General features: G+C 44.0%; 1 protein-coding gene across 3 annotated transcripts in view; it reads right to left on the bottom strand.

The window, feature by feature from the left end:
* Positions 1–326: 326 nt before the first annotated feature.
* Positions 327–15831, bottom strand: part of bbx (bobby sox) — a 277569-nt gene continuing 262064 nt past the window's right edge. For 2 of the 3 annotated variants that reach the window (XM_075893402.1, XM_075893403.1), the window contains 2 exons: positions 14056–14214; positions 327–9509 (listed from right to left, as the gene is read on the bottom strand). In XM_075893402.1, coding sequence (XP_075749517.1) covers positions 9424–9509; positions 14056–14214 — 245 coding nt within the window. In that variant the 3' untranslated portion in view covers positions 327–9423. The remainder of the gene's footprint in view (positions 9510–14055; positions 14215–15831) is intronic. The other variant, XR_012894945.1, reaches the window with a different exon arrangement.

The raw sequence follows: 15831 nt of genomic DNA, 5'->3' as shown, positions 1-15831 counted from the left end.
CATCTATTATGCAAAAGCACTAACGACACAAAAGAAATGTTTATAATAAATAATACAATTAAGACTCCTTACAAGAAAGGAAGTACATCTTGACTTTTTCTTCACACTGCTTTTAGTGTTATGTTCTTTCAAAAGTTCACGGACATAGCTATTTTCGTGGAGTAGGTAAGGTATTTGATATGATAAAGTTTGCTTACCATGAGTTGTTCTGAAAAAATGCAATCGAAAACGATCAAAGCGTGGTTCATAGGGAGTATCGCTTGGGTAGCAATGCTCCTCTGTCAGTAAATAGAGAAATATAAAGAAGGAAGACAACGAGAGCCATCTTTTCATAATTTCGCTTCTTTTTTAATTATATCGTCACATCTCACAATCAAAGGGGCGATAAATAACCTCTCTCACTCATCTCGCAGCACCAGAACAATGACAGGCAAACACACATACATACAAAAAGTGGTGAAAGAAGAGAGCAAAATAAGATGGCGGACACACCGTTGTTCCGCCAGAACAGTGTCGTTGCCGCTCGCGCTGTACAAATGTCACATCTTTCTTTTTTTTTCTTGTTCTTTCTAAGAGACAAAGTCGGCAGTCACTCGGTCCGGCAACCCTGTTGCGTACAAAACCGTAGCAGCACCCTGAATTCCTCGCAGTGGGCCACGCTAGACACAGACGCTAGACAAAATGGTGCAAGCTTTTGATCTCTGCATGCTGGACATAAAATGCTTCAACGAAAGCAACTCATACCAGAGTCTGCATTGTCTTGCGAGAGTGCTTGCAGTATAAGAGTGCACAAAATGTAAATGATGGTCCTAGCATGGTACACGCTTTGGACATATCACTCGGGGCTCATTTTGCCCAACCAACAACAAAGAGCCACGACTATGTTCTACCGACATGCAACAAAGTGCGCTTCTTACCACAACATTTCACGAAATGCATAAAATTTTTTTTTACATGTACACAGTAACCAGTACCTGTGACGTAGGTTTTACAGCGGACGGCAAATTGCCTGCACTAAACGAATCATACACATCCATGCAAGCACGACCCACTGCGTGGACAGCAACACACACGTATACAAACGCACCACCAAAAGGCATTTCTCGAACATTCCCTGCCCTTGCGTATGCAAGGCCCACCCTTTGTTCTCAAGTTCACCGGCTGCACAAAAATCACCAGTTTTGTGCCATTCTCTTCCCCCCTCCCCCCCCCAACATACCTGTCATACTTTTCAATGAACTGTCTTACTTCCAAATGCCGGACACGTGTGTTCCTAACACCACCAGCAAATGAAGACGAAAGATGCCAAGGAAGAGGTGGGAAAACAGCTGGCATTTTAGATCATTACCATAACAACTAGTGTCTGTTATGTAGAAGTTTCAAAACAAGGACATTCACAATGATCCTTATACTGCCTAGCTAAAGTTCAGCTACAGCTCCATCTTGGTGCCAAAGCTCCCACCAGCATAACACTGCACCATGGAAGTCACATAAAAACCACTTCGTTAAGATGGAATTTTTCTTCAATAGGTATATTATCACGGTATCAAACACATTAGTTTACCTTTTTATTTCCTAGCGAACCATATTCACAAGTTACTTCCAACAAATAAATTTTGCTCACAGTACTACACTTATATCGCACATATATACACAAGTTTTTAAAAGCTTTCATCATCTTAAAGCAAGTACACAACATCAGAAAAACATAATAAATTTTTCTCTGAGCAATCTGAAGCCACTAAGTCATCTTCCAGTCGTCAAATTTTTGCCCTGAATACACGACGATTTTCCCACCTCTACCTCGACCAGAGATAAGCGTTCTTGCCTTGGCAGCTTGCGGGCTAACAGTTTTTTTTTTTTATTCCATGCTTTCACTTACCGTGTTTTGACCGGGGCCAGTGTTATGTACTTCGTTCCTTCTACTGTACATCTAAAATATGTGCATAACTTTGAAAGTGCATGTATGCAGTGAAACTATGTGTGTCTTCTCGAGAGGAGTTGCAAAAGCTAGATGGCCTGTCTTGCTAGTCCCACCCAGTATGCAACCGGCAATTCTTTTCTTCGCAGCAAACAGGCAGACAATGGCAAGTCCCCAACAACTAAAAGGGGAGCACAAAAAAGGTGTACGCATATTGTGATCACTGAGACCGTGTAAAACACAAGTTCCAGAAGCAAATCAAATTGAATATAACAGTTTTTGAATACGAACTAGCCATTTTACACTGCATATAATGCAACATTCTTGTCATAGCATCTATAATTTCAGTATTATGAGCTCAAATGGAACATTAGGAATGAACATCTACATTGCTCGCATGCAAGAAGCATTTTACAATCCTAATCTTGCTCCCCAAGCAACATAGCCTCAGATATTCTAATTTACAAATATTGCTAATCTAGGCCTATGGCCAATTAAATGGAACACTGTTCAATTGGTCTTTTGTAAGATCTGCATGCCCCTACAAAAGATCGCAGTTGTAAATTTGAACACACCATAATTCTACAGTTCTGACCTGGCAAATTAACTTGTTCTGCGCTCTAATAAATTTATCTGAATGTTCCAAGATGCACATGAAATCTCAACTAAGTACTGTGACACAGGTGAGTCTGAAAAACCAAACGAAAGAAATCTGCTGCAAGTGTGGATGTGATGTAAAAAGTGCAGCCAATGCTATTTCCTTAGTATAGACGGTGCGGTCCTAAGATTTAACTGGGGGTTAAGTACGATAGTTTAAAATTCACAAGCACTTTTTCACCTCTGCAACATGACTACAGAGTTGACATTTAGCCATAGTAAACTTTCGACAAGGAACAGATATTACTTTCCAGCAATTCGGATACAAAGAGAAAAAAAATGCGACCAGCGCACACAATGAGGCTTTTGCGAAAATAAGCACGTGACAAACAGCAAGAAAGCCAACGAAATAACATGTATGGCCGATGAAAAAAAATAGTCACACGTGATGGGAAACATTTAGCGAATCCCACACAGCCAAAAGGTCACTGGTCTAAGCAGTGCTTCGCACACATCATTTTGAGGGCTCACAATGAGCGTAAGCGCACATTTGGTAGATTGGGACAATGCCTCCTAGAAAAACTATGCCTGGAACGTGAGCTGCGAACATGCTGCCCTACCCTCGAATTTTACCCTTCCCCTCCGGTACAAAGGCGAATGCCTCTGGCGGCCACCCTCTGCGAACCTAGCAATGTTCTCACAGTTGCCTCCGAGAAGCTGGGATGTCACATGACAAAGCGGTACGGCAATGTCAGGTGACTGAGCATTACAAAGGCGAGCAGTTGCACACGGCAGACGGTCGCAACACGCGGCAGAAGATGGCAAGGCCTCCGAGATTGCGCGCTGGCAGGAAGCTCCCAATTGAAAAGAAAGCGACGTTCCAGACATAATTTTTCTAGGAAGTCATGACGATGCAATGCGAACAAGCGAAGCTTCTGTTTTACGTAGCCCCATTCCCAGTTGGCCAAAGCTGCAGTAGCATTTTGTACATGCCAAATCCAGTTCGTAAAAGATCACCGGTGCAAATTCAACGTTCCTGTCGGCCACAGCTGCTCAAAAACTATGATCAAACAATTTTAAACCATTCTGTGACAGAAAGACATGATAAGTATAAAACAAAGAATTACTTTTGAAGTGTCAGCGATTAGCTATTCTTTAAAAATGTAAATGATGAGCGTAGGAGAGAGGAGATGTGTGCTACAAGAGCAACACAGCTCTCTGATAACAGGCACAGAATAGTGATAAACAGCAAAAACAGCCACAGGGAACAATTTTGGGAGCACTGTTACGCATACCACACAGTGATTTCGGCTGTGCGCATACTAGCAGAATTGATAACCAAAGTGTTTATCAAAGGGACACCATGTAGAAACACTAGCTTGCCTTGGACTAACATGACATTCAATGGCATGTTTGTTTGTAAAAGAGAAGCTGATAGTTAGCTGAAGGGATCAAGGCCAAACTGCCTTAAAGCACACGACTATAGACGGCATTAGTGATGTGAGCAGAACGGCAAAGTTTTCAGAATATGCTTATGCTGCCTTGTTTTTTGTCATGCCGAGAAAATTTGCAAATATTTCCAAGCCAGCAATTGGCTTTTACCTTGCAACGAATGTGCGAGAAAACAAAAATGTGAATAAGGAATACCAATAGGAGGAGGAGGAATAAATGAGGAAGGACAGGGAGGTTAGCCAGAATACCAATAGGGTTCTGCGTGCTGTATATAAAGCTCACATTTCTTACAACTATTTGCAGACTTTCGAACGCAAATGCCATCCTCACTGTAAAAAAGAACATGACATTGCAAAAGCCGATGCGAAATCGTTAAAAACACACATGCGGTTGTTGCCGTAAGTTTTTCTGAGTCTTTCAGGCTTTCTACACAGCTTTCAATCGCCCAAAGATAGTGCTCCTCTATAGTGTCCCTTTAAGACAAAAAAAAAAGAAAAGAAAAGAAATACATGTTCAGTCGGCCAACACAAACACAACGAAGAAAGACTGTGAATGCCTTCCAACCTTGCTCGGGCGAAACAGAAGAGCCTTCAACACGATAATCATACACAAAACAACCCGTTCACGAAGGTTCGATCTACATTTGAAGGGGCGATATCCAGATGCATGTGCCATTATCACAGATTAGCACCCCACATTAATATCTGGCAGTAGGCCACGCAGATATCAAGACATGCAGTCCTCCGCTGCCAGTGAATTTTTTTCCAAATTAACGCATCACAATTCCTTGAAAAATTGCACTCAACAACAAAAGAAACCCATCATAAGCAGAACTACAATGCAAGTACACAGAGGTAAATAAAAAGTATAACTCAATAACATGCTACAGTTATTTTCTTAGCGTTGATCTTCATATAACCTCAATGGTTTATTTAAGCTATACACATGGCCGTAAGTCACATACCTGTTCACAACTAGCACGAGAACATAAAACAAGGTTTCTTTTTTGTTCAACAAGAAATATGTTGGCTACGATGAGCACACTACACCACTGCTTTGTTCCGCAATGTAATTAGGACGAGAAAGCCAAGACGAGACAAAACTTCCTGCAACAGCTTCGAGCCTGACAAGGACACAGTAAAAAAAAAATACAGTTCAAAGCAAGAACAGTAAAATAAAAACATGTTCTGCAGCTATCTCTACAGGTATGGGATTGTTGACCAAACTGCATAGTGGGGAAATACCAGCCAATTATGCAGCAATGTCACAGTAACAGTCGCTGTGGTATGTTCATCGCTACGCCTAGGGGAGCAATGTTTGTGCTAGCTTGCTTGTTCATCAGCTTTGTCATCATATTTTAAACTTGGTAAAATCGTGAAGCTTCCTCTTTGAATCAACAAATGTTTAAATATCAGCCATTATTTACACAACGAGATTAAACGAAAGGTGTAGACTTGTTTCCATAATTTACACACTGACTCATACAGGCAGTGCACTCACGCATGCCTTATATAACACTCCCTTCTCAACACCTTTACGAAGGGTAAGAACAGCGACTGCATACCAATGGCTTCCACAAATAGACAAAAAAAAAATGAAATGCCTCGTCTCTCCATTGAGTAGTTTCAGTACTTGAATATGCTAGAAACACTGCTGAGATTTAATTTATAAAATATTAGAGTTGTTCGTTATTGAAGAAAACGCGTGGAAAACACGAAGACAAAAAGGAGAGGGAACACACACAGTACTCTCTCTCTCGTTTGTCTTTGTTTTGCCGCACGCCGGTTGCTTCAAAAATGAATACACACCAGTTGGTTTCCAACTAGCCATTTTGTTACAGTATATTTGATCAACTCTATGTCATGTGCGGAAACCTTTCTATTGCACACACCGAATCGTGAGATTACCCAATCATGAATTCAACTTTTGCTTGAATAAAATCAAAAAGGTATTTCAACCTGTGTCATTTCCATCCTATTCCGCACAACAAATCTTGGCAAACAAGTCAAGCCAGCCCAAAACATAACCTTTTGATATGCACAGCACAGTTATAAAGTCACATTTGCCAATGAGAACTCGATGGAAGGAAAATGCAACATGGATTGCAGGCTCTGCAATGTTTTCCCGCTTTTCCCTACAAACGCCTGCAAGAACAAATCACTCTCACTAAGCTGAGAAATTACACGCTCCGGCTGCGTGAAGAACCCAGATACATGAGTGGCCCCCCACTGAATCCTCATAGCAGGGGCTAAAGCACACACCGCACCGATAAAGCCAGAGACAAGATGGATGCCAAAATAAATCCTCCGAGTGTCTCTTCCGAATATTACAAACAGTGAATGGGTTGTTTTCGATTGAGCAGGTGTCAGAGCAGTAGTTCGAAACGAAAGTCATAGGAAGCTGGTGTCGAGAAGTTTTATAAGAGTGCATAGCATTGCTTTCTTTCTCTTTCCCTGAGCCTTGAAGTGAAGATAAAAATTTCACTTGCCCTGAAGTGTGCATGCATCTAATTAAGCGTACAAAAAGACCCCAGCCTTCCTCACACTTGCACGCAGAAAAATGCTACGACTGCTCGAAAAGCAGGAAAAATTTCACCGGCAAAACGAGAGCACTGAAAAGCGAGCAAAGTTGTCGAGCAGTTTCACATGCTCAGACCTTCCTTGTCAAGTTTCTTTTTAGGCAAACATGACTGAAATGAGACAAACATGAAAATACATGAATGCTGATAAAGACAGTAAATGAAGTGCTCCAAGCAAAAACCTGATCTTGAACCGATGCAGTTGCTTAAATTTGTTCGTTTCTTAGTGCGGTCCCCAGATAAAAGTACGAGCAATGGGAGACTGCTACAAAATTTTGCACGTGTGCAAAATAACAATCTTGTTCAAGGAACCCGTACGGGAAGGCAGCGAGCCAACTGCAGACTCGGCTATTGTCAGTACTTTCAATCAGCGAACAACAAGGCCAATTAATTTAATTAACACAATTATGCCTTTTTTGCGAGTGAATTGAGCCACAATCAGATATTCCCGGCTGTAGCTCCTTTAGTTGATCGAAGAAGACTGCCCAATGTCCGAGAAATACTGACAGCCAATACTCTAATAATGAATGATGCAAAGAAGGAACGTAAGTGCTGCACAATATTTTGTAAATGGTAAAGGCAACAGAGCCCCAATCTTGGAAGTCCAAAAGCGTTGCCAGCCGAGGACAAAGTTGTACAAACAATTTTGCTTTGCACATTCACCAGCAGGTATATTCTCTAATGGTCTTTAGAGGCTTACAGCAACATTGAATGTATTAATGTGCATTTTACTTTCCAGTGGGGCTTTACTGTCCATAAAATGCACACTAGCGTAAATCACTATTAAGCAAAATTTATGAGCAGCTCGAATTTTGTATTTTGCCCGAACGCCTTCTCTTCTTTCTTCAAAGCGCGAGCTCCAACGTCCCTTCATTTTCGTGATCTTCTAGAAGATGCAGCACTGCAGTCTGCTATACTCGCATTTTTCAAGTTGCTTCATCACACAGTACTTCCGGCACAGATCACACATGAAAGAACACATATTTGTAGCGATCTGATTAAAATGGACTCAAAAATGACTTCCAGCACAAAATGGCGCAATACGAAAAGATTCAGCGACACATCTACTGAAAAAAAAGGGAGGGGGGGATCTAATGGGGACGAGCCATGCCCGAATGCCGCCGCTCAGCACTATGCCTCGAAACGCTGCAGTCAATCTTTTACTGCTGTCTCGCACAGCTCAAGATGATCGAACAGAAGCACCGCCGCCACTGTGCCATCGGTTCTTGTGCGACGAGAATGGGAGGAGAAGGCGTCAAGAAACAACAATGAAGTACAAAAACCTGAATCTAATGTGTGGTTTCTAGCTGTGCTTTTATGTACAGAATGTGCGGGCATGTTGTGTGCTGCCTGTGTGCGCGATCGCGAGGGGAAAAAAAGATTGAAAGTGTTAGCAGGCACTGCAGCCGAGATCCGTAGCTCCAGTTGCATGTGCGAAGGCCCCGCGCAGCTTCACGGGCATTTTTTTTGTCTGTTTTCTTTCTTAAAGCTCTGTTATACATTTGACGAGTGACTTCGACTCTGCATATGTACAGTTTGGTGCATATTGTCAGTTTCTCCACAATCTTTTTTTCCTTATCTCTCTCTCTGTCTCCATTTTTCTCTCCTTACGAGAGAAGCTAATCCAGCAGTCTGAAGTGAAAACAGTGTCAGATTAGAGCCGACTGATTAGACCATGGCAAAAGCATGGAGGCCACTGCACTTAAGAACACGTCCTTCTGATGACCATTAAAATGCTCTGAACAGTTCCTAAAACATTTTTTTTTCTTCCAGCCCTTATATATACAGACGAAAAAAAAAGTGGACCCAAAAGTCACCACTCGCTTTATTCTACATGTACAAGCTTTAGCTTGTATCAGCCAAGAAGGCCCCTGAAAACGACAAGCTAATGCTCCTAAAACACTTTGTTCTTCCAACTTAGTTTGCCAAAACCAAACCTACAGATAGAATCAGAGAAATGACAAATAAAAAAAAAACAGGCACTGTAAAATTTAAAATAGATAGAAGGAGGACTACTGCTGCTGCTGAGATAATGCACTGCCCTCGCACGTACCAGACAATGTCCCAGAAAAAAAAAAGAGACAAGGTCGCCGCATTAAAATTATGCAAAGAAAAAAAAAATTGCTTCCGACACAAATCACAGAAAGGGTGATGCAGCAGTCTTAAGACACCAATGGTCGTCAAAGGTGGGGGAGGGAAGGGAGGTTTGAGAGGGTTTTCGAGTGGCAGCACTTCCCACCAGAACTCGCCAAAAGACGACACCACATCCGCGACTCGCATTGTTGGCAGTGTCCACGCTCAACAACAAAGAAGACTTGGAGCACAGGAAGGCGCTATGCAGCACAGCTGTGTTGAAAAATCCGTCACTTGTGCGCATGTCGGAGTCTTACAACCGAATGACCTCGAGAAAACGCTATGCCACGAACGAACGTGGGCAAGTTCTGTCGGGGTACAAAACGGTCCCTTCCAAAAAAAAAGTAAAAGAACCACCGACGTAGCGTCCCTCTAGGCCCGAGACTCTGACCGTACGTCGAGTTCTTTTCACATCTTCAGTCAGGCTACAACTCCACGCACGTACGCATACACACATTCACAGACACACGCGTGATGACGAGGGTAAAAAAATGTCCCAATGTTCGAGGGGGCGGAGGCGGGAAAGTATTAACATCGTCGGCAAAAGGGACGCGAAAGTGACACAACCACTTCTTCGCACGGAAACCAAGAAGGGGACGATTTCTGCGTGTTGTGAGAGACGGCCGGAGGCAGGGCGCAGTGGTCGTCACACGAAGCGAGCCCCTGGATCAGCAGCAGACGATGCTTATTGCTTGGCAGTTGGGGCCCCCCTTCTCCTCCTTTGCTGGGATCTAGGCCTGTGTCAGTCTTGCATCTTCTCCTTCTGACTCAATGCAATGTCAGCCAGAGTCGCCAAGCTGCTAGGGAAGTCCTCCTCCATCAGCGTACCTGCGAGAGGGGCATCCAGTCTTTGTTAACCAATGTTAAGTTGACAGAGGCCTTATATTGTTAAGAATGTCTATTTCTTTTTTATTTTTCGCAATGGCAACATGTGCGCTGCTTCTGTGCTTTGAAAGATCCATCTCCCCCTGCAATAATTAGCTTTGTCACTGTTTTTCCAGGTACAGACAGAATCACACTTGTCTAGAGCACCCAGCTGGCTGCTTGAGCTGCCATTTTTGACAGAAATATGCAAAAGCAGACCCCGATTTCAATACAACTTTAAACATTTGTTTTTGTCGGTAGCGTGGTGATATGTTCAAAATTATACAACCGTAAGTTATTTATTTTTTCTACAAAACGAATTTTGAAAATTGTTAGCCAATTCTGGAATCACACTTGTAAATGCTGGCCACCCTGTGTATGTGACGCATGTGCCTACTTTTTTTCCGAATCCCGCCTTGCGCAGCAGACGGATGCAGCATGCACTTTCTTCTACAAGGCGACGACGACACAAGCACAGTTCAGTTTTGTCAGCTGCATATAGCATGTTAGTCATCGTTGACGTCGGGTCTTGCATGCACAATATTGAGCAATAAAGAGATCGATATAGGGCACGTCATGTGCCTCACGTGCCGGCAAGTCGAAACCAAAAGCCGATGCATCTGCGCTCGTAATCATCGCTGAACTTGTCACAAGTAAGTTCAGATGAGCTGGCACAGCTTGATTCCACATCGGATTACATTGCCAGCTTGCTTTTCACCCGTCAGAAGAGACACGTCAGCTACAATTACTCTCTGACCAGACGTGGCGGTGTGTAGCAGATTTCGTGACTAATTTCGTGACATCATCTCATACCCATCATAAAGGGCGGAGCGGTTCCCTGTCTTGGTCTTGGTTTGACTCATAGTTCATTACTTAATCAAAATTATTGATGAGTGTCCAGGCAAAATGAACCAATGTAGCTATTCCAGGACTGTCAATAGTACCTGAAAAGGGCATTATCTCTGAATGGCCAAAATTTACCGGAGTTCCCCTTTAAAATGGTCATACGCTGGGTCCTTGTGCTGTAATTCAAGCGTGAATGTAAGCTTGCAGCTAACGTGAGGTGGCAACTGCACACAGATACAGTGACCACAGCCACAGGCTCCACAGCTTCAGAAAAGCCTGACTCTGTCTGAACACACATGCCAACCACCATATATGTAATACCAACTAGGCTAAACAAGATACCTCCAATGCTAACGGGCTTCAAGTGGTACATGTGAGAACGCCAAGTGCCACCACGATCACTGGTGGAAAATATAATGCACAGTCAATAAGCAAGTCATTTAGCAACGTCAAAATTACCAGCACATAGAAGGAAGAGGACGGGTCCTTCCCAGAACAGCCGCAAAGTTTAAGATGGCAGCAGCTAACATCATATTTATTCGAATACAGTAAAACCCTTTTAAAAGAGGCATGCTCCTGGCAGCAATTTTTGTCTTTTATAAGAGTTGTCTTTTATAAGCAGGGTATCTCGTATGCATTTTCTTATCAACCCATATTTTACTGTAGGCGCACCGCTGTCTCTTAGACCCATTAGTCCCTTATATCAGTGTCTCTTATAAAAGGGTTTGACTGTATACGACGAGTTTTTTTCCGAAAACTGCGGGCTTGTATACAAGGTAAACATCACTTATCGCTTCATAGCCGAAAAATGCACACTATTTATTTTCTTTGCATGGAAATGTAAATACTGAATAATTAACATTATAACGACAATGCATGTTTGCGCTGTAACTAAATGGGTCATCAATAAGTGAGAACAAGAAAAAAAAAAGGAAAAAAAAAGGGAAAAAAAACAACGATCTTGCAGCAGTCTATTCCACAGAGACAACGACCAAGAACGTGGACGGCTCAGAGATCAGCAACGGCGTGACGCGGGAGCTGATGAAACGCCAAAAACAGCCAGCAACAATCCGGTATGTTGCAATCCACAAGCAGAGTTGAGAAAACTTCTCTTTAGTGTTCCCTCGCTGGTTTGCGATGTAGTGATAGCCGCCTTCCATTACATTTGTTAAGGGCTTACTCTACATGCCGTTTGTTAAGAACATACTCTACTACTGCTCAGCATGGAACTTGACTAAACTACCTACAGTAACCTTTCATCATGGCAAGTCGTCATTACGATGCAGCGTTCAAAAGGAAATTAATTACTGATGCTGAAGCTTTGGGCAACTGCGCTGCAATTTAGAACCGTGCAAACGATTTGCGTCGTTGGAGAAAAAATGGGGGCCCCTTTCGCCTGTGCTACGACATGGAAAGCCTTAAAGAGACCACAAAAGGGTGTGTTTCCCGAAGTAGAGGCAAGTCTGAATAAATCTGTCGGAGAAACCTGGAGCTGGGCCTTAAAGGGACGCTGATGGAAACTATTAAGTAGATGTTGACTGTTGAAATAGCGGTCCAGAAACCTCGTAGTGTTAATTTTGTGCCAAAGAAGTGCTTCTTTTGAAATAAAACCACGTTTTAGAGGTCCGCATCGGGTTAGCTTACCCGCCTCACGCAGAATGTTTCATGTCACTGTTGCCGTGCCCAACGTTGCCCGGCTTTACTGGGCAGGAGCAGATATTAGTAGGAGCAGAACAATTTATTGCGCATGAACAGACGAGTTGGCAGAGTAGCGAGCAGCGGTCGCGGCAGATGTTGTGGGCGAACAGACGAGGCGGCAGCTACACGGGCGGCAGCGAGCATGCGGCAGGCAAGGGAGAGAGTGACCTCAGCGTGCACTGTGAGGGGAGTGCGACATCAATGCGCAGCAGCAGTGTGACCTACTTGGCACCGGACCAACACTAGCAGCACGTTTGTACGGAGGGACAGCGTTACACAGGCCAGTAGTCAAGGAGCTGCTTCGCATCTAAACTTTGGTATAATATCAATGATCTCATCAGCTCCTCTCCAACATTGCAATGGCACGCATCGTGTGTTCTCCAAAAGAGCAGCTTGCATATGAGAAGCGGCACTGCAAACGGCAGTACGCTCAGCGCCGCATACCACCACCATGTCAGCAGAAGGTCAGGCCCATGAAGCATTCAGAAACACTTTCAAGAGGTCACGAGCCACTTTTCCAAGCAATCATCGAATTGCCTCCGTATCAGAGTTTATTTCTTCACAAATTGCCACAAAAATTTCTTGAGTCCACAAGATCAAGCAGAGTTACAGGAGTTGTCAACAAGCGCTTTCTCTCTTCTCTCAGCCCGATAAGCTCACTGGAAGTCAAGCAGGGAGCGGTTGGAAGGGGGAAACAAGTTATGTCAGCACACATCATGGCCTTGTGGCCTCATGGCCGTGAGACAAAATGCGATCACTGCCATCTGTTATTTCTGTGCGCCAACGTGGCTCAATGTGTTACGTTAGCAGACTACGGAGCGCTACGCCGGTTCGTGGCGGCACTCCATGACACCAAGCACAACTGATCTAAACGCCACATATTATTTACATCGGCTATTGCCCAATAACATGCCACTCCCTGTTTGATGTCAAACACCAGGTGCCGGCAGCTCGAAAGAGAGTGAGCACAGGCCTCTATATGAAAACAGGCTACCCAATAAAATGGCCACTTCGCGCTCCATCTGCTCTCCTTGCTGGGAACGACTGCAATATTTGGCTGAGGTGTTCATGGCAGTGTCTACTACCTGCAGGGGTGTTTTCTCACCAAGCCTCAGCTGTGGTTACAGCCTCTTTTAACGTAAAAACCTGCTAACAATATTTCAGTTTCGCTGATCAACTATCTCTCCAGAATGAAAGAGCAGTGAATGCAAAAAATTTTTTTTTTTTCACTGAAAAAGCCTACTCAACCATGATGATACAACAGCAAAGTTCATTAATTTGATGTTTATTAATTTCGAAAATTGGACTGTCCAAACGTGTTTTCCGAATCGCACCAGCATATTGCCAAACACGACACACTGCAAATATGCGATGTAAAGCAGCGAAAATGGCGTTCACGGACAGCTGAAACGGCCAAGGGCTTTTAGAAAGACGTGGTTGGTACAGACAAAGTATGAGTTCTGAGCATGTTTCAACTTGTAAATATGAGTTTTGCGAAAATCCGCAAGTTGGAGAAAGGGTTAAGAAAGGGAAAGAAGACAACCACCCATATGTAGCACGGAGCCAAAAGGCAACTAAGAGGCTATTTTTTTCCCGAGAAATGCATACGGATTTCCTTGTGGCGTCGTGCTACATATGGGCGGTTGTCATGTTTCAACTTTGGTCGCAAGGTCTTGAGCCACACTCACACTGCAAACGAAGTCGCGACTTGCAAATGACAAAAATTGAAGCTTGTGCACTGTGCTCTTATGCAACAAAGGATACCTGCTGCGTTTACGTACTCCTCAAGAAAATGAAACTGCATTGATGAAAAGGGGCTCGTGCCTGTCTGTGAAACAGGCCACAATGACTTATGCCGAAGAAATAAATTGACACTTTTTTACTGGTCCACTCATGTTTTTAAGGGGCGTCAATACACCTCAACGTGAATCAAAGTAAACAAAAGTCTCGGTAACGAGAGCGTTACCTTTGCGTCTCTTCCGCTTATCCTTCTTGGGGCTCGTCTGCCCGGCCTCCTCCATTTCTTCCTCCTCGCCGCTGTGCCATTCTCGCACTCCGTTCTCCTCAGTGGACTCCGACGCACCGGCATGATCAGACTCTGTCCCCGAATCATCAGCCTTGGAGTCTGCAATGGTCACACCGATGCAGCAAGGTCAGTTTACTTTACAAACTAATGAAAACTTATACAGGTACAATGCTCAGCAATTTAAACATGACGATCGACTTGTGTAGCTATTAGTGAACGTTTGCACTGCCAGTGAGATTTTAGAAGCATCGAGTTGGCACGCGATGGTATACGACTAAAGCTGCAGCCTTGGTCTTGAACTCTGACAGCCCTTGAGCCGCAGGCAGTAATCCAGCACTTACCAGTGACCCAGAAAAGCACTGGCTGCCGTGCAGGCCAGCTACCATGTTTGAATTGCTGAGCTTCTTATATTAGATTACAGTAAAGAAAAAGTACATTAAGCAAAGTTGCTGCTGACATGCAACAACTGCCCGTAATGCATTGAAGAAGAATGGCGATTTGGGCTAGTCGGGCGCTGCAACCCTTATTATCATGAACTGCCCGTAAGTTGGTTGCTTCTTTACTTGACTGCTACAGCTCTGTACATCTTTCTCAGTAAACAAAACCCTTGTTAAATAGAACGTGTCATTCAGCTTCCCTTTCAACGCAATTCTGCTGCACATTTTCTCTTAAGGGCGAAATTAAAAATGAAGACAGAGCTCACTGCAAGCCCACTATGCAGCAAAGGACGACCCAGTCAATTTTTGTGTTCAAAGGTCAATATGCAGAAAGAAAACATAAACGAGCGGCGCTACAAGCAGCAACGCACACGGTCAGAGAGCAAGTGGGCAGCTTATCAGGCGTGCCGTTTGACCCTGTGCACATCTGAAATCCATAAAACCGTTCCCGTTCTTAGAATGTGCAGAGCGTATGCAGAAGGAACAGAGAGTAATAACGTCTGGTGACGAACTGTTCACTGTTTCCCAAAAAACTTGAGCGGGCCCACAGGGTGCTGTGAAGCGATGCGAAGAAGGAAGAGGAGAAATAGAAGAGAAGGCGCATGTTTCGAACAGTTCCATTCTCTTTGTAATGCCCAACTAGCGATGTTGGCCTAGCAAGAGAGCTTTTATTTTGTTTTGTTTACAATGCCCCTGGTATCGGCTTTGGGGTGCAACATAAGGAGATGCACTACCAAGGTTTCGCTCACCTCCAAATGAGGACACCACTGCAACGAAGCATCTCTGCCACAACGGGCAACCTCGGGCCCAATAAACCCCGAGTGCAGGACAGGATGAGTGAGAAAGGGATAGAAGAGGGTACAGTAAGGCAGGACACCGAAACAGTAGAGATGGCCCTTTAACTGCCCGCTAGATTTAAACGCTTGAGTGTGATGGTCTCGCACGATCCGTTCATATCCTCAACAATGTTCGAGGGGAGGAGCTTAAGCCCAAGGAACGGTCTTAGGTAATTGTGCTGTGGAGAACCTTGCACAGGCTCATATTGCAAGAACACATGTGATGCTCTTTCCAGGTCTGGCGTGATATAAGCTGCACGGACTTGGTTCGGACATGTCGGTCGAGGTTGAAGGTTTACAAAGCTGCATGCAGCAGACTCTCATATTCGCTAGCTGTAGGGGGCACTCGCCGGCAGGAGGCAAAGTGCGGTGCCATAATCAAGCTTTGCCATGGCACAGGAGGACTCTTCTTTGTATGTGGATAAAATTGCCGGAAGAGTGAG

Source organism: Rhipicephalus microplus, chromosome 4, assembly GCF_043290135.1.
Source record: "Rhipicephalus microplus isolate Deutch F79 chromosome 4, USDA_Rmic, whole genome shotgun sequence".
Taxonomy (NCBI): Eukaryota; Metazoa; Arthropoda; class Arachnida; order Ixodida; family Ixodidae; genus Rhipicephalus; species Rhipicephalus microplus.
The sequence above is the reverse complement of the archived record's forward strand: the minus strand, read 5'-3'. Positions and strand labels throughout refer to the sequence as shown.